General features: G+C 39.0%; 1 protein-coding gene across 2 annotated transcripts in view; it reads left to right on the top strand.

The window, feature by feature from the left end:
- SLC24A2 (solute carrier family 24 member 2) overlaps positions 1–24,490 on the top strand; it is a 109,759-nt gene that overhangs the window by 69,390 nt on the left and 15,879 nt on the right. The window contains exons 5-7 of one of the 2 annotated variants that reach the window (XM_071580443.1): positions 6,954–7,004; positions 12,600–12,695; positions 14,341–14,429. In XM_071580443.1, the coding sequence (XP_071436544.1) occupies positions 6,954–7,004; positions 12,600–12,695; positions 14,341–14,429 (236 nt within the window). The remainder of the gene's footprint in view (positions 1–6,953; positions 7,005–12,599; positions 12,696–14,340; positions 14,430–24,490) is intronic. The other variant, XM_071580444.1, reaches the window with a different exon arrangement.

The following is a 24,490-nucleotide window of genomic DNA, read 5'->3' as shown; positions in this document are numbered from 1 at the left end:
TGCTGGATCCAAACAGTCTCTATATAACTTATTTAAACTTTATAAATGACTTTTTAGATGTATTCTTCTGCGTAGCTTCTGCAGACTTCTTCTCTCACTTCTGCACCAGCTCGAGGTCTCTAGACAAAGTCCATTCTTATCTCAGAAGCTTGCACCTGCAAATTCGCTTTTGGTTCGCTAGCCTGAAAATGTATGTGTTCCAACAGTGTGATTCTGTGCGCAGTCATTAGCAAGAAGAAAGCTTTTCGTGGGGAAGGTTTCAAACAGCTAAGTGAGGTAGGTGAAGCAATGAGGCACATCACTCTCCAACAAGGTCTTCTTTCACCTTTCAGCTACAGTAGAGACCACCAAAAATTGTGTTTCAAAGTTAGGAAGGGCAGGTTCTGTCTAACCAACCTGATTTCTTTTTACAATCAGGTGACCTGCCTGGTGGATGAGGGGAAGGCTGTGGGTGTGGTCTATCTGGACCTCAGCAAAGCCTTTGACACTGTCTCCCACAGCATATTGCTGGAAAAGCTGGCAGCCTATGGCTTGGACAGGAGTACTCTGTGCTGGGTTAGGAACTGGCTGGATGGCCAGACCCAGAGAGTGCTGGTGAATGGAGCTGTGTCCAGCTGGCAGCCGGTCACCAGTGGTGTCCCCCAGGGATCAGTGTTGGGCACAGCTTTGTTTAACACCTTTATTGATGATTTAGATGAGAGGATTGAGTCCATCATTAGCAAGTTTTCCGATGAGACCAAGTTGGGAGAGAGTGCTGACCTACTGGAAGGCAGGAGGGCTCTGAAGAGGGACCTTGATAGGCTGCACAGATGGGCTGATTCCAATGGGATGTGGTTCAATAAGGCCAAGTGCTGGGTCCTGCACTTGGGCCACAACAACCCCATGCAGTGCTACAGGCTGGGCACAGAGTGGTTGGAGAGCAGCCAGGCAGAAAGGGACCTGAGGGTTTGGATTGACAGGAAGCTCAACATGATCCAGCAGTGTGCCCAGGTGGCCAAGAAGGCCAGTGGGATCCTGGACTGTATCAAGTGTGGCCAGCAGGACCAGGGAAGTGATCCTTCCCCTGTACTCAGCACTGGTGAGGCCACACCTTGAGTACTGTGTTCAGTTCTGGGCCCCTCAGTTCAGGAAGGATATTGAGGTGCTGGAGCGAGTCCAGAGAAGAGCAACAAGGCTGGTGAAGGGACTGGAGCACAGGTCCTATGGGGAGAGGCTGAGGGACCTGGGGTTGTTTAGCCTGGAGAAGAGGATGCTCAGGGGAGACCTCATCACTCTCTATAACAACTACTAGAAAGGATGGTGTAGCCAGGTGGGGATTGGTCTCTTCTCTCAGGCAACCAACAGGGCAAGAGGGCATGGGCTTAAGCTCTGCCAGGGGAGATTTAGGTTGGGTATCAGGAAGCAGTTCTTTACAAAGAGAGTGGTCAGGCATTGGAATGGCCTGCCCAGGGAGGTGGTGGATTCTCCGACCCTGGAGGTTTTTAAGGTGAGACTGGACATGGCACTAAGTGCCATGATCTAGTAATCAAAGTGTGGTTGGATTAAGGGTTGGACTTGATGATCTCGGAGGTCTCTTCCAAGCCAACTGATTCTATGATTCTATGATTTTATGAAAGTAATAGGCAGATTTAGCTTTCGGGTGTTGTCACTAACCTAAACTGCCCAGATCTCTCCTGGTATGATTGTATAATTTTTTAATTATATTTCTATTCACATTCCAATTTGATAAATTTACAATAAATCAATTACATAAAAGCAGACAACTCTAACAAGATTGTTACCAGTGTAAAACCATCTACAATAAAAACCAGGGTAAGAACACGTCAGGAGAGAGAACAAGAACAGCTTGTAATTTAAAGACAAGATGAAAGGTGACCACATGTGTTCTTAGAGCTCAGATGCACAAAGTAGTAAATAATTTATTTACTCCTAATGTACTGCCTACTAGTCAGGTAACTGAAAGACTTCATTTGTATTATTTTCTTTATTTGTTTGGGAGTGTTAATGAAGCAGTACGGGTAGCAGTATAATAAAAAATATGTAATTGTGAAATGCAATGCAATCTTTTACTGGATTATCCAGTTCCATAAGAGGTCCTTTTGTTTTTTCCATAACACCAGCTTAGTGGCTAAGGCTCCATTTTTGAAGAACGGGCAGATGGCAAGTTAACAACTAAAAATGTAGGCTACATATTTGAGTATCTGAAGGTAGTAGGAGAAAAATTATTTTGTTTTTTAAAAGAACATTTGTTTTCTCTCCTCTGCTTTCTGCAGTGATATTACATACAAAATCCCACAGCAGTCCCAGTCTATCCCAGATGCTCAGTAGGAATGTTAAGAGATTTACAAAGCTTGTAAAAGCTGGGAGTCAGAATAAGTTGAAATTCACTGAACGAAAATTATTTCAAGTAATTCTTCCTTTTTAAAATTCACAATTCCTGGCAGTCTTCAGTTGGTGGTATTTTTCTGTGTTTTGCCTCAAACAGTGCATGTACAAAGACATTATCTTTCATTAAAGATCTACTAGAGGTTAGGACTCTCATTTTACACCTGTAGTTAATCTCTACTAGATCTTTCACAAGCTTTTAGCACTGAGAGATCTTTGTTCCTAATCTAACATCACTGATGAAGCCAAATCAAGCTTTGACTCAAATTTAGTTTGGATAGTCACTACAACTTATTTTAGAGTAGCCTTCTTTTTCCTTTTATGAATGAGACTCTGATCATTCTAACTGAATTTTCTCAAGACCGTGACATATGAATATCTCCAGTTCCTTTGGCCTAATTCCTCAGCCTTCTTTAAAAAAAAATACAAATAAAAAGGAGACATCCTGTTAAGCATGATGACATCAATAAGTGCAAATCAGGGGTCATATCAGAAACTTTTAAAAAGAAAGAGTGCATCAACAGAGTAATGTCCTTGATTGTCAGGAACCTGCTGACTTTCAGAATGATGTGTGCAACTTCTCACACAAAAATTCTCTTCCGTCTCCAAGACTCTGTTAGGCTTTTTAAATTTACAATATTTTTATAATTATTTACTTCCTTTTAACTTGGAGTCCTTTGCTGTATGTGTATTCTCAATTTCATTGCCAGTCTTGAGCCCTTATTTTCTTATTTTCCTTCTCTTTTATGTCTTAGATACTCAGCTTTTTGGTAGTCAGAATTTATGGATATGAAAACTCACAAAAAAAAGTATGCTTTCAATTTGCTTGTTTCAGAATGCCTCAAAATTTCGTTTAAGCCAACTTCCCAGAGATGCTGATAAAGGATTATGCCTTTACACCTTTATTCTGTGGAAGTCAAACACAAAGAGCGTCTAGGAAATGCAATGGTGGAATTGTACTAAAACCTCAGGGATTGCCATCACTAATTTCTCCTTAGCAGTTTTGTTTTGAGTAAAAGTTATATCAACTTCGAAGCTGTTTAATTGTCTCAGAGGACTGTGACTTGAATTCTCATACAAATACATTTTTCATGCACAGTGAAAGTCTTGCACTTGAAGAAATCCTCAATGCACTTCTTTCATTTGAGAGTCTGACTTCACATTTTTCATTAAGGAATACATACCCTTAGCAATGCAGGTTGCTATCTCTAAAATAGCTGTATGGCTTATGAGTAGTTAAAAAACCTCTTAGACAGGCTCATTTCTGACATAACTAATGACAACTGAAGTCTGTATCTGTATTAGTCATTGGAGAGCTCTGCTTTCCTTCTATGGCAGCCTGAGGGGCTATACACTGAAAAAACAGAAATGAGTATTTCATCACAGACTGTATGTACAATATTTAGCGAGTAAACACTGAAAATAATCTGAGTAATTAGCTATATTATTTCATAAAACCATGGAATAGTATGGATTGGAAGAGACCTTTAAAGGTTATCTAATATAACCCCCCTGCAATGAACAGGAAAGTCTTCAACTAGATCAGGTTGCTCAGAGCCCTGTCCAATCTGACCTTGAATGTTTCCAGGGATGAGGCATCCACCACTTCTCTCCCTGATCAACCTGTGCCAGTGTTTCCCCATTCTCCATGTAAAAAATGTTTTTCTTATGTCTGAATCTACCCTCTTTCTGCCACAACAGCTCCACTAAAAAGTTTGTCCACACCTTTTTTGTGGTTCCTCTTTAAGTATTGACAGGCTGCTCTACTGTCTCCTCATAGTCTCTTCTTCTACAGGCTGAACAGCCCCAATGTTCTAAGCCTGTCTTCATAGGAGAGGTGTTCCAGACCTCTGACCAGTTTGGAGCGCTCCTCTGGACTCATCCAACAGGTCCATGCCCTTCCTGGGGACCCCAGAGCTGGATGCAGTACTCTGGGTGGAATCTCACCAGAGCAAGCGTAAAAGGGGCAGGATCACCTCCCTTGACCTGCTGGCCATGTAGATTTTGACACAGCCCAGGAAACAATTTGCTTTCTGGGCTACAAGTGCACTTTGTCAGGTCATGTCCAGCCTCTCACCCACCAGCACCCACAAGTCCTTCTTGGCAAGGCTGCTCTTGATTTGTTTATCCACCAGCCTGTATTGGTACTGGGGGGGGGGTGCCCCAACCCAGATGCAGCACCTTGCATTGGATCCTGTTAATCTTGATGAGGTTCCCATGGATGCACTTCTTGAGCTTGTCCAGATCCTCTGGGTGGTATCCTGTCCTTCAGGTGTGTGAACCACAGCATGCAGCTTGGTGTCATCTGAAAAGTTGCTCAGGGTGCACTTGACCCCCTTCATCTATGTTGTTAATGAAGATATTAAATTAATTAAATAACACTGGCACCAATATGGACCCCTGAGGGACACCACTTTTCACTGGTGTCAGTTAGGACTCCTAGCTGTTGACTGCTACCCTTTGGAAGTGACTGTCCAACCATTTCCTTTTCCAGTCCACCCACCAAATCCATATCTCTCCAGTTTAGAGAGGGAACTTGAAGGGACCTTACAAGCATTAAGATAAATGACATCTGCAATCCTTCCCTTGTCCACTGTTGTTGGCACTCCATTGTAGAAGGTCACTAGGTTGATCAGGCAGGATTTTCCCTTGTTGAAACCATGCTGACTGTCTTGAATATAATTTAAAATTACAAATAATGTGGCCCCATTGACTAACAACATTATTCTTTCAGTTTGCTTGGTTGTGGTGTGACACCTACAAACACAGCAGAGAGCAGTAGGTATTAAGGCAAACGTCAGACAGGATTATCAGGAACCTTCTGTTCTCTTATGGTGTAAAAATATTCAGAAGGGAACAAATTACTTCAATGACTCTTTAACTGTCGAGGATCAGCTGTTAAACTGCAGCTCTGCATGCTCTTTGTTTCATGCCATCAACAGGGATGCAGATTCTGGCTGTCATCCAGTCCGTCTGCTATGACCTCACCATGGGAATTGCAAAGCATATTCACAAATATGGAATTGTCAAATTTTAATAGCGTTGGGTTTAGGAATATTTTTTGAAGTAGCCTTTATCATGGTATTTTAGATTTTCAATTCCATTTAAAATACATTTATTTTAAAAGCTGTTAAACTTTACCAATGCAATGTTTTTGTTTCTTTTTTTCCAAAAAGTACTTAACTTTGAGTTTATTTACAGTCATATTGAACACTGGGGCTGGTTTAGTCCTGGTTTAGGAAAGCTCAAAACCAGAAGCTACAGCAATATAGCCACATTGTATAGAGGCAGACCTGTCATGCTGCTGAGCAGCACTGACCCAAGTAATCTTGAAACCCACAAAAATAATTCATGTAAGTATGTACTTGTTCATTGCAGTCAGTGGGCTGATGATTGAATAAAATGTTCCACTCTGGGTACAGGACTATAAGCTTTGGAGAGTGTAATTTCAGCAGCAAGATTGGAGGTTTCCTGGAATCGTTTTGATATCTGCAAGAATTAACCTAGTTTAATCCTTGGTATGTTGAACTGCTGAAGTGCCCAGAATATGATTATCATCAGCATCACGCACTGGCATGCGTCACCTTGTTTCTCTTCTTTTTTTGGTCTCTGTAAGGTCAGTCACCTTTTTTTCTTTCCTGTTTGTCTTTCATCTCTAACTTCAGAGGTAAGAAAATAGACCGAAATATGAATGTAAATACATAGGTTTGGAGGTTTTTTTAGGTTTAGAATCCACCAGTGTTGTTGGTTTCCCCTGAAACCTCTTCTGTTTCATCCACTATGTCAAAAGCTCATGGTGGTGTTCTGTTAATTCTGAGGTTTGTTGCTATGTTGCAACCTTTTTCACAACTCAGTTTATGCAGCTCCTTCCTCTCCAGCAGTGTTGTCTTCTCCGTATACCTCCATTTCTCTACTTACTCCTCTGCATTCAATTCTTTCCTCTGCTCAGCTAGAATGTAGTAATGCAATATATTCAGACCAATTTAATGATATCATTAATTTAGGTCTCATATCACCTGATGAAGTACTTTTTTCCTGATTTCGCAAGTGACAAGAGAATGGTTAAATTAAGTAACCCCTCTAAAGCAAGTCAACATCAACGCCGGTATCAAAACACTGTTTGTGGGACAACATTATGAACAGTTTCTTAGGTGATGTGTTTTGAGACTCTTTTGTTTAAATTTTTATACAGAAGTATTTGAATGTCTGACCAGGAGAATCATAAAAGAGCTTAGTTTACAAAATTACTGCTGATTAGGTACTGTCAAGGTTTATTATGTTTTCCTAAACACAGGGATCCCAGCTTAGCAATAACCTTGAAAAGGCTACATTTTAGATGTCAGTGCTTCTCCTACATCTCACTAGCAAGTTTAACACTTCCCTGAATTCAGTGACATGTGCAATTTCTGGGGGGAAAGGCACTGCTATTTTTGTTACCTGTGGTTTTTTGTCCTGCAGAATGTTTTGCATAATCACTTTTAGAGTTTATGAAGCACATGCAAAAACATGTACATTTCTTGAATGTCTTCTGGTTCCTTATCTTTGTGTCTTTTACTGTGATGTTGTAGAGCTTGGATCATATGGAAACCTAAAATATTATGACACAATGACTGAAGAAGGTAAGAAATATTTTAGAATTGTTTGTATCAGCTTTTTTTGAAGCCTCTTCAGTGCCTTTTATGTATTTACTTATTTCCTTTGTTTTTCTTTGTCCTATTTTCAGTTTCTCCATTTTTTATTAACTCCTTTTTGCATGTCTTCATTGATGGCGCAATCAGTTCCGACTCTTTTAAGATTTTTGTTTTCAACATTTCAGTTTTGCTATTTCAGATAAGGAAATACAATAGAATGCTTTTAGTAAAGAACATACATGCAGAACCATGGTCACAAATTATGTGGACTTATGTGGCACTGTATGACATAGATTGTAGATGCCATGTTTTACAATGCATTCAAGAAGATGAGTTAATTTCTGCATGTTCAAATAACTCAGCTTGAGAAAAATTGCTAAGTGACTTCAGTTTACTATATTATTCAAAAGTGATGAATAAACTTTAAAAACTAGCAAACTTATTCCTGGAGTATTAATTGTGTGCTTAACTGCCATGTGAAAGATTTGCAGTTTTAAATCCTGATTCTAGCAATACAATAAGGAAGTAATTAGGGCCTGAATCACAGCTAAGTGAAGTCTTGGGAAATTTTTCTGCTGATTCAAAAGCATTTGTTATACTAATTCAGGAAAGCAGTTAACTGTGCGCTAAATTTCCAACACATACTTTTTGTGCTAGTGCCGTCAGCATTTCTATAATTTGGAATTATCCCTGAACCGAGACCTGATTGTCTGTAGGATCAAGGCCTCTTGTCCAGCTTTCTGATTGTAATGCCAGACAGATGTTTTCATTATGCTGTTTATTAATTAGCAGCATGTTTGTGGATAGGGATAAGCTTGAGGACTGTAGAGAAGTTAGCCACCTATTCTTAATCTTGGGAATTTGAGGCAAATAGTTTAATTCTCTGTTTTTGAAAACACAGTTATTTTCTATTGTAGATTAATCTTGAAGATTTTAAGAGAACCCTCATTACATGGCTTAGTCATGATCATTTCTCAGGTTTGGGTGTGGAGGGTGGGAAGTAATAACTTCTAACTATTTCCCATTTTCTGTATCACTTGTGTGATACACCAATATAACCATACTATTCCAGATAGTCTGGATTTGGCTGTGGTAGACAGTTCTTTCACCTTTGTGCCTGGTTTTGGAAGATGCTGTTTGCTCTTGTAGCAGGCCTGAGCTCGTAGGGTGATCTTGCCTCACTGCCCTCTATTTTCCAGATTAAGTATCTGGTTCACAGGAGTGGCACCAATATAAGAAAAGATATCTGAAAGAAGACTTAGCAGGCAAACAGTGGTGTCTATGTCATTTAAATACACCTCTCAAGCACCTGAAATGAGCTGTTAACCTTGGTCATTCACTTATGGCTATCAGAGCTAAAGCTTTTGCACTGTGTCATGTCTCAGTTTTCATTACAATTGAGAAGCAAAGATACTTTCTCATTGTAACCTTAAACTTGAGAATATTAAGGTTTTTATTTTCATAGCAAAGTATTAAATCTACTATTTCAAAAGTAGAATTCTGAAATTCATAAATACTCTATTGGCAATTAAATACAGTTATTTGCGGGGAAACACACATCAAAGTATGCTACATACATATATATATTATTACTGTGCCTATGCATAAGTAATGCTGTTAATATTCAATGTCATCTCAGAAAGCACTTCTCATTAATAAATAATTCAGTACTATACTGTAGCAACAGTAAAAACCTAGTATCAAAAATTAAAAGGAAGTTCTTTTTCTTTAGAAATACTTACACAAGGGTCTATGATACAGCTTACCTTCTTAAATACAACTGTCTTCATAATTGTCACTTGTCTTTCATAAAGCAAGTAATGAATAGTGTATCCCAGAAGTTTTATTTTGATCAAGTATGCTATATTTTGAACTTTCTGTTTGGATTTTCAGAAATATAATCACTATCACTCTTCATCACACTTATTTGCATTATGGATTTTCTTCTTTCTCTTCCTTTTTTGTCTGAGTTTTTTATACAATTTGTACAGCACCTTAGTCACAGGAACACACAAATCCAGTTAAAAATCCATTCTTTTTTTAGTAGAGTCCAGGTCCTTGAGCCCTCAGTGGATATAGGGAGTAATCTTGGAAACTGATCTCTATTGTTTTGATTGCTTCTCTTTGGTCTAGAAGTAACTTTAATGAGACCCTGGAAGAGAAAATATACCCTACAAGATGGGAAGAGATACGGTAATACTGTGCTCCACTGACAGCCTGCAACATTACAAAACTGCATATGTTTTCATTTGATACTTCTGCATCATATTGCTGTCAAAGGAGAAAACATGTAAGGTGGATTTCTGGAATTCATCAGTAGTGACTCACTAGTTTTATTCCACAGCTGGCCATGAACAGAACTGATAGCTGCAGTTCAGACTGCTCAACAGCCACAGATTTGACATCATGAAAGTATGGCTATAGCTACATAGATGCAGTAATTTTCATTTGATCAGAGACTGATCAGATGACTCTCAAGTAAAGTCTTGAATTTTTTAAATAAGTTAATTACTGAAGACTGTTTTCTCATCAAATCAAAGACTTTTCTGACCCATGGAATCTGTAGCCTGTAATTTAGGCTGTAGTTAAAGGATTGGCTTTTTAAAATATCAGGAGGAGAATCTCTGCCAACTAATGCCAACTGGAGTTACTCATGAAAATGAAGGCATATCTACATAATACTCTATTGATTTGTTTATATATATTCAAAAAAAAACAATTTAGTTTTAGGCTACCTTCTTTGATAATCACCTGGCCTTGATCTCCTCTTTCTTCTACCCCATTCTTTGCAAAACAAAATGAGCTGCAAAATCTGTTGGAGTTCAGCAAACCTAGACTAAGAATTTTCTGTAGCAATCTATCCTATTTTAGATTCATTCTTATGGTAAGAATTGCTGTGAAAATCAGGTAGTCAAATCCACAGTACATAGGACTGTTAAAGAAGAAACGCAAGCTCCTACCTTCTAGAATTAAGCACACTAATATAAAATTCCTAGGGATTACTTCAGTAATCCCACCTAAAGATAAGGCAAAAGACATGAGAGAAGGTCTTTACCCAAGACTGACCTTAGTGACTTTCTGAAAATGTGAATGACTTGCAAATACCCTAAACTGGTCCATTTTCCTTGTGGTTCTGTATGTCCCTTTCAGTCAAAAGTTTTGATTTGGTTTAAAAGAGGAAACTGGCAGAGAAAGGGAAGGAGGAGCTATAGCTCTGCTGGTTTTTTACATCTCACTGTGTTCATGCAGGCTACTATTAATGCTTTCCTTACTACTGCTTTCCTCCGTTCCATGTTTTTGATAGTTGATGTCTTTGAATCATTTCCTCTCACTTTGGTTACCTACACTGAGTGAATCAAATGGAAGGTAATGATGTAAAACAATGTAAGCTAAACCATGCGTGTACCGAGAAATAAAAATAAACCAAAATATGTTTTCCATTTCAAATGTCATTGTTAATTTCCATGACAGTGACTTACGACTGTGGAACAATATCCTGAATGAAGCAGTGTAACTTCCTTCTTTCCTTCTTTCCTTCCTTCCTTCTTTCCTTCCTTCCTTCTTTCCTTCCACACTTCCTTCCATACTTTCTTCTGCAGTTCCACACTTCCTTACGCACTTCCTTCCACACTTCCGCACTTCCTTCCTCACTTCCTTCCACATTTCCTTCTGCACTTCCACACCTCTGCACTTCCTTCCACACTTCCGCACTTCCTTCCTCACTTCCTTCCACATTTCCTTCTGCACTTCCACACTTCCGCACTTCCTTCTACATTTCCTTCTGCACTTCCACACTTCCGCACTTCCTTCTACATTTCCTTCTGCACTTCCACACTTTCGCACTTCCTTCCTTCTGCACATCCACACTTCCTTCCTTCCTTCCGCACTTCCTTCCTTCCGCACTTCCTTCCTTCCGCACTTCCACACTTCCTTCCTTCCGCACTTCCACACTTCATTCCACTTCCCTGCCTCCCTTTCTTTTTCTTTCTTTAACTTAACCCTTTGTTTCTTCTTCCCCTTAACTACAATATCTGCTTCTGACCCTGTACACTGAAATAATGAGATGCTTTGCTATTTATGGTTGTGTTCTGTGCCTAAGTATTCTTCTGCAGGTGCCTAAAAAGGATAATATTTACAAAATTTTGTGAATGGCTAAGTAATTTTGCTGAACCATTATGTATTTGTGGAAAGATAGGGACTGTGTAAAGGACAGTACTGTTTATTAAATATCTGTGGTATTTTTATTATGTTTGGAGTGGTTTTCTGTTGAGAAATTAACTCCACTTTCCAGCAAATAATTCCCAGCTGCTGGTGCCTGTGCACTTTGAGCATGCTTCTTCGTGTACAAAAGTGTATGTACAGGGACAGGGAAGAGAGGATTTCTTTCTTGACTAATGATTCATTCTTGTGTGCCTTTTATTTTAGCATGGAAACAACTGACTATTATCCACATAGCTGAATTAATTAATGACTTTTTATTTCTCCTTTCTACTGCTAGTCTATTATATAATTCCAGTGAAATATCTTCTGGTCTTCAGTTTGTGCTGGTTTTGCTGCAAGGACACCAATAGTTTTCAATGGATTTTTTTTTTAAGTGGAGATGAACAATTAAAATAGCCACAGGCCCTGTGTTGTAATTGGGTTCTTAATTAGACATGTACTGTACGAAAGCACTAGTTAAACTTCTAAAAAATATTTGAAGAGACTAAAAGAGCAATAACAATGAAGATAACAATAAAGAAAGGCAAATACATCATCTTTATACACAACATAGGCTGTCATAAAGTGTCCAAAGAGTCCTTATATAGAAAGAACAACCAATGCAGAGGATTAATTTCACTTAATATTTGACATCTTTGACATTGCCAAGTTTGAACGTGTCATTTGGACTCTGTGGTCAATAAAGAATAACAGAACCTGGGACTTCTCTTATGATGGGATGTGTTACCCTGGAGACAATGTAGAGGATGAGCTGCATGGTTAACCTCATGGGAGACAAAAAAGAAACCTGGCAGGTTTCGAAGAAAGTTTACCTTTGAGAATCAGATATGAAAATTGTGTATTCTGGAGATTCCTTCTTCCCCTTCTGAAGTACCTATAGAAATCACAGACACATAAATGAGTGTGAAGTGGCAAATTTGACCACAGTCACTATTATGCAATATCGGGGTTAAGCTGAAATTCTCTGTTACTACCATACGAATTGAGAACTGAAACTTTCTGTTTGTTTATGGTATCTTTACTCATCTGTATTTGTCTTCTGTTTTGGCTGAATTCTTACAGCAGCATATTTATAGGTGGAACTTTGCTGACTTCTTCCAAAGAAAATTCCTAGCTTTTGTTTTCAATTTCTTGTTCTATTTGTTGCTGAATTCTCAGGAAAAAAATATTTTTTTTATTTTCACTAAAAATAAAAGAAAAAACAAATATATGGGAACATGAGGTAGTGTTTAATAGCATGTTTGCTGTTTGAGGAGGAATTGAAATGGATTGTCAGCACTGATCTTTGGAGCCTAAGCTATGGCATGGAAACCTTGCTTCTCAAAATGGCTGCATTTTAATAATAGCAATGCTTTCTTGTAGGAAAGTTCAAGGAAAGGGCCTCAATTCTGCACAAGATCGCCAAAAAGAAGTGCCAGGTGGAAGACAGTGAAAGGCAAAATGGAGCTGCTAATCATGGTGAGTGCAGCAGTACAGATTACCTGTTCCTGAGACTCTGACTGCTTTCTTTCATTTGCAAATCCTTAGTCATTAAGTTCTCATTCTACATCTCTTATGCTATTCATGTAAAAATATTCTGATTCTCTGTACCAAAGAGTATGAAATTTATGGATGATGCAGTAGTTAGGTGCAAGAAAAGAAAGTCAGTCAAGGCATATAGAAAGCCTCCTGTCAGGTTGAAAAGAAAAAGCAGTGCTGATTTTGGATATGTGTTGAAATGACAGAAATAGAGGCAAAACTTACTTGCAGTTTGTATGTGAAATTTTAATTTATTTATTGAGCTGTTCTAGGAGACTATGTGTTTTATGTGGTACTACCCTTGTCACAAAAAGAATCAACCTTCATATTTAAGATTTGATTTGTCTGTATACTACTTACTGGGAGTCATTTAGGCCCATCTTTGCTAATTGTGCAAAATTAGATTTCTGTGGTTTACCATTAAGATAACAATTTGTGTTTTATTTCAGAAGTTCCTATGGTAAAAGAAAATCTGTATCATATCCTGTTTTCTCTACCTCAGCTTATTCTCTGCATTAGAAAACCAGATACAAATGTGTCCAATAAAATCTGAATCGCTGTATTACTTGACACTTTTTCTGACCTTGTGTTATGTTTACATACTATTTGCTTCCAAAATCAGGCAGTTGGATGGGACTGTCTGTTAATAAACGATAATACTGGCTGTAGGGTTAAAAAACAACACACAGAAACTGAAATAATTACAGGTGGTCTGGCAGTCTGCTATGGCTGTGATCTCAGATTTTTAATTTAGAAGAATCTCAGGATAGCAATAATGTAACTAGGCTGCTGTATTTACTTCTATGCACAGGAGCATACCATAAGACATGTTGAACTTGCCTTAGACATTTCACATTGCTATTCCCCTTTAGTTTATGTTGTCCAAGGGATTTTTGGCCACTGACATTTTTATGTTGTACATACTTAAAGAAGTAATTGCTGCTTAGAGAATTCCAAGATGGTCAAAATAAGAACAAATTTTAATAAATTTGGCATCAGAAACCAAAGACCCAACTTTAGACCTTTAATTCCATGGATGTTTAGCACAAGGACTACGAGATGCAGTTTTAAAGATCATCCACTGGTTTTGGATGCTATTAGACAATCGTATACTCTTTTCTCACATTTTTGCAGGAGACACAGCATTATTACGACTTGGAAGTAACTTTACCAATTGCAGGGGTTAGTACATTATAGAAGTCATATCACTGAATATATCCCCTCACCTGTAAATGAAACATATTGCATTCTCTAATGTCTGGGGTTAATGCTATATGTCACTTTCTACCTCAACTATTGGTCTCAGTGATTTTAGCATAAACTAAGAGCACTGAATATTGCAATGAATTTAAATACTTCTAGGACGTGAGTGCAAATAATTTCTTCAAATGCTAGCTCACCACTTACAAAATTTTTGTTCAAAATGTGTACTAATCAAATGAAAGACAAAAAAGCAGATGTTGGCCTACCTTTAATATTTGATTATTTACTTGGACTGGATATATGACAGCTGTTTCACTAGCAGATTTTTTACGTAATTCTCTGATCTGTGTTTTTCCACTCTTATTTATGGATGATGCCACAGAAAAAGGTGCAAAAGTGGAAGTTGCAGTAACACCACCAAGTGATTCGGGACCAGTGCAGAATGGAATCGCCCATAACGTTGAAGAAGAGGTTAATGACTTTTTCATTGTTCTTTTTATTCTTCTATTGGTAAACATAGTGCATGCTTGATTGTGCTTTTCACCGAAACAAAACATCTTAATAGAAAGAAACTGTTAGTATGAACTGTGTACAATCCAGTTGCTCTTCATTTACCCCTGAACCCAAGCTATGGTTTGCTATATATAAGAGCTCTTCCCTTCTGCCTATGCCCTTCAGTGTAAGATAAGATGGTAGTCTGGCACATATTCTTTTAGGAAATGTATTTTTACTTATCAGATAATGTGTTTTCAGCCCTAAATATAGCTAATAGAAACTGCACAAAACATACATGTTGCAGAAAACCTGTTTTTGTAAGTGAACCTATCATCATGCGCATCATGTGATAGTGAAAATTAGTTATCAAACAGGAACTGTTCACAAACTTCCTCTCTATTGTGCCATCTATTATCTTGAAAAAAATTAAAAACCAAAAAAATAAGCTGAATTAGGTAACAGCATATTACTGTTTCTATGACTTACTGCATATAGTTAAAACCTGTAAAAGAAGTAATTAAACACTTCTAGTTTAAAGGAAACCAAAGTATCTATCAAGAGTAGAGGAAGGGACTTCTCTTCAATAACCACCCCTTATTCAATTTAAAAAACTAATTAGAAAACATACAGAAAAAGGTTAACTGTTCTTAACTACTATATAGATATATAACTATAAACAGACCAGGACAAACTACTCCCCCAGCACCAAAACAACCCCAAAACGGGAGACAGTTTCCTCCTGGTGCAATTATGTTTACAGACGGCAGGTGACAGTTCTCAGTCTTTTCCCAGTGAGGCAGAGACAAGAGGCAGGAAGAGGTGCTGGCCTTATGAGTCACATGATACTGGCAGTCACATGGGGCAGGATGGAACCTTTTCCATGGAGGAGAGCAAACTCTCTCGTTGTCCTTTATTCAAAGAAGGAAACATGGGAGCTGGGGGGTGGTGGTGGTTCCCAGCAATCCCCTGCAGCTGAAGGTGGTCCCCAGGAAAAGGTCTTCAGCATAACCCAAAGCAGCTGTGACCCTCCTTTCACAAGCTCTCTCTCTCTGAAGCTCAGGATGCCAGAGTTGGAGGGGGAGGGGGGAAGAGCAGAGCCACAAGGAGCTCCCTCCAAGGTGTGCTCACCAGCTCAGCAAATGATGGCTTCTAGTCACAGCAGCTGCCCAAAACGAACTTCTCTCTCTCTCTCTCTCTCTCTCTCCACCCCCCCCTCCCACCACGATTAAGTTGGTTTCTACAGTCATGAACCACACCTTTCACCTCCCAAACTCTTTCTGTTGGTAGGGAGAGAAAAGTTCCCTGAAGGACCCCTCCCACCACCTTTTTTGTTTTTAACATTTCACTTGATTTAGGCTGAGACATCAAAACCTGCATAGAGAGAGAAAGATTTGTAAAAACAATCCTTGACACAGAAACATTTACAGTGGTTTGGTTTCTAAACTTTACTTCTTAGCCTTCTTTTTAGGCTATAGTGACACAAGAAAGACACTGCAAGAGATGGCCAAGAAGTGTCTATGACATAAAGTGAGATTCCCTTTATTAAAAGTGGGATGATCTGTGTTGTATTTACATATAGCAGAATCATGCAAAGAAGACAATGCCCATGGTTTGTTTTAAATCAGACTGGGTTTAGGTTTTGATATTTTGTTTGGGTTTGTTTATTTTTGTTTAACAATATTGTTAGTTCAAAGCAGAGATCATGTTGTCTTCTTCATGACCTGAGCAAGTAGCCAAAATTCTTTGGCTGAAAGGTTCTGCAAAGGCAAAGCAAGAAGGGGTGTGCAAGTAACAGACTGTGTGCATGTCTTTTGGCTACTTGCTAAAGACAATCATCCCTGACTAGAAGCTTATTTCATAATGAAACATGCTTAAAACAGGGAGAGGTTATCCAATGTGTAGTAGGGTGAATCTCTGGGAAAAGACTGTATTTCCTTTACATACTTGAAGATGGAGAAATGACAAGACAATTGTGGTCTTGTATCAGGGTAAGGTATATTTGTGGCAGAGGAGGCAGAGACAACTCAGGCTACCGTATGATCAGAAGGCTACACTGAAGACAAAGGACTTTAGTTACAGCTTCACTTTTATCTACTCCTGTATATAACATGCTGGCACACTATTGGTTAGTTAGTTCACCTAACATACATGGTAGCATCCTACTGGTTGCAAGGTATTTCACAATCTACAGGTAGCTCTCTGGTCCTTAAGAATGCATTCATCAGTTACCTCAGACCTTAGAAGATAGACACACACACACACACACACACACACACACACACACACACACACACACACACACACTGTAATCCCCTACAGTCTTGGTATGTCAGTCCACCAAGTATCAGCAGATGGCTTTAATTCTTCACTGTTTGCTGATAATTTTGGTCTCTGGAAATAAAAATTGAGAATCAGAAGCAAGAATCTGAAAGTTTTTGATACTGCGAATGACCAGTAATTATAATGAGTCACCCAAGGAAAGGAGGGCATAGTAGAACCTTAAGTTACCTTTTCTGCTAATCTACATTTTCAGAATAACATGACTTTTAAAGATCCTTGTCAGTCCAACAAAACATTACTCTTATATACATGAGGTGAGTAAAATCTATGTAATAAAATCTCACAGGACTACACTTCAACACTCAACATCTTAAGGTGAGGAAAGATCAATTTTCAAATTCATTTGGATCCTCTTCTGAGATTCCTACCTCATGGCTGCAGTGAAATACATCTTTAAATACTTTTTAAATTTAGGGGGAAAAAAAAGGAAAAAGAAGTCCAAAGCAGAGTGGCTTTTAGAATTTGTTTTCAAAGGTCAGTAAAGGATGACATAGCCTGGTGTAACCTATTAGGGTATATGTAATTCAGTCTGTGGGATATATGAAAACTCTTATTCACTCTATTACAGTTCAGTATCTTAAGAGGAAAACCAGTTCTTGCTTTGTAAGCTTTTTTCCCACTGAGATTGTTTAGTGAAAACAATGAAGAAAAGGCAATCTTAGGCGATCACATATCACAGCAGTGTCCATATGTTATCATTTTACATTGTAATGAAGCATTTCCTAGTCTTGTTCAAAAATCTGCAAGGCCACAGAGTTTCATCATTTGGGGCAATGGTTTCAAATTCAAGCAACATCTGGGGAAGAATGGAAAATTATTGCAACAGTACATTACTGAGCAATAGCTTCCTTTCATATCCCTTTAAACATTTTAAACTTTCAGTGAGGCAGAGTTTGGAATTTTTTTCGTAATTTCAGCAAGTATTAGGACATTCTGAACAACCATTCCTATGTATTAGAGGTGGGATACATTATTTATCCTTCTCCATCTGACACAATAGGAGCAAGCAGGGAGGTTTGTAACTGGTGGAGATGTGAGTCTGCAGATTTTGCTCCATCAATCTGAATGAAGGGATTTCAGCTGTCTGCTGTCACGATAAAAATAACAATCCCCTAATAACATTTTGAGATGGCCCATGTTGGATTCATCCCCAGTGGCCTTTCCAGTTTTGTCTTCAGTGACAACCTGGCAGCTGCTGCTCTCTCAGGCTGCTTGAGCTATTAATATGCTGGAACCCATTTTGTAATTTAAAAGTATATACTGTAATTTTAGAGAAGTTGTAACAAAATAGTTGGGTCATCCATGTAACAAAATAAATAGGTCTCTGTGATACTTAGGCCCTACTTCACTTTGAGGGTCTCTGCCTACTCTGTAGTTTACCTTTCCTCAGTGTATTGCCTGGCTTTCTGTGCACAGCTTTCTTATACACCTTTTCAAACTGTAGTTTCACTCTGAAGCCAACACTGGGCTCTTCAGTTTCCTTCTTCTCTGAATATGGACTTCATGGACACTAATAGGATTACACCCAATTTACAGATGCATAGGCACCAACAGAATCCCAAACACAGCATTCCTGCGACTGTTTCCTTTGACAAAGTCTACAATTTGAGTAAGGGAAATTGGATATTGCCCTCCTAAGCCTTCTTTTTAGCTTTTCCAAACTTCTTCATGCAGGCACGACATACCACTAGAAGACAGTATATCTGCACAATGTTACCAGTTCTAAGAGCAACTCAGTTTAGGGATGTAATAATGAAGATGCAGGGTTGTATGTCAGCCAGTTCTCATCAATAGTTTCTCCATCTCTTTCAAAAATTTGCTCATTAAAACTGAGTAACAAGAACAAGCTTATTATAGCTCAGTCCCAACCTACAAATGCTCTTCAATTTTGATCTTTTTCTAACCAAGTATTCTCCATTTTACACTGACAGCATAATTTCATTTTATTCCTAAGTAAAAATCAGTCAGATGGCTCGAAGTTTTGATGATTTTTCCTTACTCCAATGCAGAAGGAATTGCTGTAGTGTCAGAATTTGGCAATAGCGTATAAAATTGCTTGTCTACAATTTTCCACTTCTATAGTCTAACAATATGGGTTTCCTATCCATAAGATCTGCTTAGAAAAATCTCTTTAAAAAACTTACCATTAGGGCCTTTGTGCCATGGTAATGACAATTTAGAACTGAGAAAATCTGAGACACTATACACCTGGATGAGCAAAGCTTCAAATGTGCCATTGTGGGAAAAAATGTCCTGAAAACTGTGGGATGTCAAATGGGTATACTCAATAGCAGGTTATCCTAAAAGTTGTTTGCGCTTAGGATGCAGATGACCTGTGTAGAACTCTAATTCTTCCTCCTCCATTGTCAAGTTCCACTATATTCTTCATGATTTTCCCTCTTGCAAAACAATCATAGTCATATTTCTGGGTTTTTTCTTACTTTTCACTGATGCAGATTATAGTGCCTGGGTCTAAATCCCTAGACAGAAGCATTTTAGAATATCAGTCTCAATTGAAGTTAGAATTGTCTGAAAATAAGTACATTAAATATTCAATGTTCCTCTAGTAAAAATAGAATACGCACATAAATCTGTTTTACTTATAAACCCCCTATTATTCTAAAATTATGAAGCTGAGCAGAGGACCCTTGTGAAAAGCAGATCTCAGAGTAAGACTGCAAGAAAAGAGAAAAAAAATTATGTTGTATTTTAATTTTCATCTACTTGTAAAATAAACTTATTTTTAAAAAGTGTAATACTCAAATTGCCATGATTTAGTTTTCCATATACCTCTTCTGGTTTCTTTGTGGGTTTTTTGGTCATCTTTATATATTTTTCCATATTCTTTCTTCCTTTTCTTCTTTTCCCCTTACACGAGGCTGAAACACTTGAGAACACTGTAAGTTATGTCTTCTGCAAGGTGTTATGAAGAAGGTGTATTTCACCTAATTTACGGGGGTTTTCTTTTTAATTTCTTTATTTGTCTCTTCCAACTCCACTGTCCTGATTTTCCCTTTTTCCCAGGACCTTACTCCATTCTTCTTACTCTACTCTCCTCCAGGGAAATTCAGCTGTCCTCTTTCTAGGTCAAGCCCTTGAGCAACAAGAAAAACTCTGTCTTGATGCTGCTTTCAGAAAGTCAAAAAGGCTGAAACCAAATCATTTGTGCCAGACAGTAAGACCCAGATCACCCCACTCCAACTGTAAACAACAGCCGATATCCTACACTTTGATAAAATGGGGATCCTTGGCTGAGAAGGACAGACAGCTGTGGTCTCCTTTCCATCCCCTATCCAGCACAGCAGGGAGCAATGCCGCCTCCCACCATATAGTTTATAAGATATTACTGCTTTAGAAATTGCCTTCCCTTCTGCCGGATATTGCCTCTTCCGTGGGGATTTTGTTCTACTTACAGCATACTGTCTCAACTTTTAGCAGGTTTCCACAAAGAAAGCTCTTATATAAAACTTCATGGAGTGGTACCAAGAGTTTGTAAGGAAATGAAAGAAGACTGAAAGGACACAGTTTTATAGGATGCCCTTCAGAGAATGATCCTTCTGAGAAGTCCAGTCATGTCCCTTACCCCCACCCCACCACCACCACCTGCTTAACAAGCATTTGGTAGTCGTTTTAACCTGTGGCTTACCTAAAAATAGTTTCCAATCTGAAGATAACGCCTTTTCCTCCCACCTACACACACACGCACACACACGCACATACACACATGCATAGGTACAAGTGCGCACAGTTTTCCTGTTTCCCTGGAAACCCCACTGGAAAGTGTTTACATGCCAACCATGTCAGAGATAACTTTTCCATGAAAATATAAGGAGATTTATGTCCTAGGAGACTGCCACAAAAGCTTCATTGTTTTCATTGGATTTAATCCACTTACCCAAGGAACAGTCTGGTAAAGAATGTTTTGCCTTCCCCACCAAAGAGCATCAGCACTCTGTGCGGCATTTCAGGAGAGAATGCTGGTGGGCACATACCTACCCTGCCCTGGAGCACTAAGTCCATTTGCATCAAATTAGCATGGTGTGAATGGGAGTAGCAGTGCATTCTCCATCTCAAGGTATCATTCGGGGCTATCTTAAACATTTCTATTTCCTAGAGAGAGATGGTAGAGAAGAGCAGAGTAGCATTTGTTGTAAGGGTCTCATATATTAGAGCAGCCCTGGTATTTGTTTGATTCATCATAAAAGTTCTATTTTCCAAAGCCCAAACATTTTTTCAGTTGCCACAGTTGGTCTAAAGTAAATGCCTACATCTTGTTTGCTGGTATAGCTCTTTGTAACTTAATGAGAATGGTGCTGCCATCAAAAGGAATTGATCTCTATTTTCCTAAGGTTACTCAGTTGCCTATTCCACATTTTTGCTGTTGTTTACCAGTTTGACTTACTTGAAAACTGAAACAGTGAAAATGGGCATGAAGACAAAGGCTTCGTCTTCAGAAGTATCTCCATCATACCATAGCTGTTATTTCTCCTCGTGGGCTGACTGCAGTTTTGACTATTACATTCTGAGTATTTCTTTTCAATTCCCCAGAGACTGTTGACAGTAACATGGGCATAAAAATTAGCATATAAACCCTGGCAGCTGTGGTTTTGCTTATTTGTGCAAGACTCGAAGAGGATACAAGCAGCAATAGCAGAATCTGGACCAAACACCTACCTTAGCCTTTCTCCTTCCAAGAGGCTCCACTTGTAAGGTAGCTCTTTTCAGTGAGGTCACAGTGCAGTGAGGATTAGCACAAATTACCTGCCCTAAGAAGAGTATTCGGATACACAGAATGCATTCTGAAATCTCAGGGATTTAACTTTACTCCCTGCTTGAATTTTACTCAAGAATTCATGAGGAAAGATGTTGCTTTCTTATCTTAGTTATCCACAGAAATCACATACTAGCTTACTATCTCACCTTGTTTCACATAGTTTTTCCAAATGACAGTAGGAGAAGATAAATGAGTGATTCAGCTTACAAACAAGAAACAGAAAGCAGAGACTTGAGGTTGTTCACAGAACGACTTCAGTTGCCTATATTCTCTGCCTTTCTAGTGAAATAAATTAATGTGAGATTTGCCCTTCTAAATAAAACAATCGACCTTAATTCTGAAGATTACCAAATATCTCTGGAACAGGGAACATCTGAGGTAGTGTAACTTTTCCTTGATTTACTCATTGTGAGAAGATGGGTTGTACAGAGCTCCATTTCCAACAACAACAAAAAAAACAAACAAACCAAACCAAACCTCCACCACCCACCACCACCATCACCAACCAAATGGAAACAACCACAACAAAAACAAACATGAAAAAAAAAAACTAAGAAGATTTTTGCAGCACTATCAAGCAAACAAAGACTTTGCTGCTTTATAGGTGGGGCAGTATCTGTACATTGGCATAAGCAAATTGAGCCGTAAATAGGCCCTCTTCAGTTTCCTTTCTTCTGGTGCCCTAATGCTAATTGATTGATTTTATCAGCACAAGAAATGTACAAGAATGAGAATTGATTGATTAGCTCTTCATCTTAGTTAGACTAACAAAATAATCCTCAGAATATAGAATTTGTGTCCTATCGCTGTTATACAATACAGACTAGTTGGCAAACAGTGGCAGATTTGCTGTTTCTGGTAGGTTTGAGGTGGTTCTTTGTACTTGTTTTCCATTTTGTCAACTGTCAGGAAAAAAACTTTTAAAATTTTAATATTGTGCCAGAAAAGCAATTGTTTTTCCTAAGGTAATATGAGTTTAAGCCTCCATGGAGACAATAATTTTCTGATGTTTACTATAAGGAGTGATTACCTTGTGACTTTGGTAGATGGAGTTTGTTATAAGCTGTTTATAAACAAAATAATTGTGGATAAAAATGTCACCATGTGTTTGTACTGTTTTTGTAATGTGAAACATGCCATTATTTCCTCTGTTTGGAAAACTTTTACTGGGAAATTGGAAAATTGGATAGGTTTAGATTAGATACTGGGAAGAAATTCTTTACTGTGAGAAAATGAGGCACTGGAACAGGTTGCCCAGAGAAGTTGTGGATGTCCTGTCCCTGAAAGTGTTCAAGACCAGATTGGGTGGGACTTTGATCAGCCTGGTTTAGTGAAAGGTGTCTGTGCCCCTGGCAAAGGGGCTTGGAACTAGATGATCTTTAAGGTCCCCTCCAACCCACATCATCACATGATTCTAAACATTGTGAGATCAGTTCTGAGCAAACCAGTAAGTGCATTCTTCAATGGGATTACAGGCAAGTATTTGATAGATGTTCTTGCATAAAAACCTGTGAATTTGGAGCATCCAGAGATTTTGTACCTTTTTCAATGTTTGTAATGGTTTAAATAAAAGAAAGAAGAATTGAAGTAGCAATAATAGAATTATGAAAGTATGTTTAAAAGAAAAGAGTATTTGTTAGACAGCTATAATCTCTTCAGAAGGGATAGGCAAGGAAAGAGAGCTGGTGGGGTAGCCCTTTGTGTTAGGAAGTGTTTTGACTTTCTAGAGCTTGGGGATCATGATGAATGGATTGAGTATGGGTAAGACCAAGAAGACAGAGAACAAGGTGGGAGTCTAGTATAGACCATCCAACTAGGATGTATGTATGGCCAGACTTTGCGAACAAAGATTTTTGGAAGGGCTCTCCCCACATGGGTGTGCCCTTCCAGCCTGCGCAGTGGATTTTTTAGGTAAGGCACAGCATATGCAGAACTGACCCCACCATTTAAGTCCTAAGGTCCATCTGCCATGGCCAAGCAAGTCCTCGGGAGTGTTACAGCACCCGGTACTAACCAGGGCTGACCCTGCTGAGCATCCGAGATCTGATGGGATGGATGTCAGGGAGGCATTTACCTGCCAGGGGACAGTCCCACTGAGACTCGAACTCAGGACCTTGGGATTCAGATTCCAGAGTGCTCTCCTTTACACCATGGGACCACCCCTAAACTAGGATGAAGAGGCAGACAAAAATATACTATAAGCAGCTGGGACAATTCTTACAATTGCTGAACCGTGTTCTTGTGGGGGACTTCAACTAACCAGATGTCTGCTGTAAAGACAACACAGTAGATGGGGAATGGTCCAGAGGTTTCTGGACTGTGTGGAAGATAATTTCCTGACACTGTGGGTGAGATAGCCAATCAGGGAAGGCTGGCTGGACCCGCTGTTTGTGAACAGAGAAGGATTAGTGGGAGATGCGGTGGTCAGAGGCTGTCCTGGGCACAGAGACCATGAAACGAATGGAGTTTTCTTCTACAGAGTAGTAAGGAGCAGAGGGGTCAGCAGAACTGTTGGCTGGGACTTTCTGATGGCAGACTGGCCTGTTTAGGAGACTTGTTTATGTGTTCCTAGGGAGGCAGTCCTGGGGGGGAAAGGAGTCCAGGAATGCTGGACATTCTTCAAGATAGAAATCTTAAAGGTTTCCAAGCAAGCTGCCCTCATGTGCTGAAAGATGACCTGGCTGGAAAGAAGACTGGCCTGGTTGAACAGGGCTTTGGCTGGAACTCAGATGAAAAGGACAGTTTATGACCTTTGGAAGAAGGGACAAGCAATTCAAGAGGACTAAAAGGATTTTGTGAGGTTAGGCAGGTAGAAAATGAAAAGGACCAAAGCTCACATAGAACTTAATTTGCCTCCTGCAGTTAAAAACAATGAAAAGTTTTTCTACAAATACATCAGCAACAGAAGGAGGGCTAAAGATAA

This window comes from Pithys albifrons, chromosome Z (genome assembly GCF_047495875.1).
Source record: "Pithys albifrons albifrons isolate INPA30051 chromosome Z, PitAlb_v1, whole genome shotgun sequence".
Taxonomy (NCBI): domain Eukaryota; kingdom Metazoa; phylum Chordata; class Aves; order Passeriformes; family Thamnophilidae; genus Pithys; species Pithys albifrons.
Note: the sequence above shows the minus strand (reverse complement) of the source record. Positions and strands in the feature narration are given on the sequence as shown.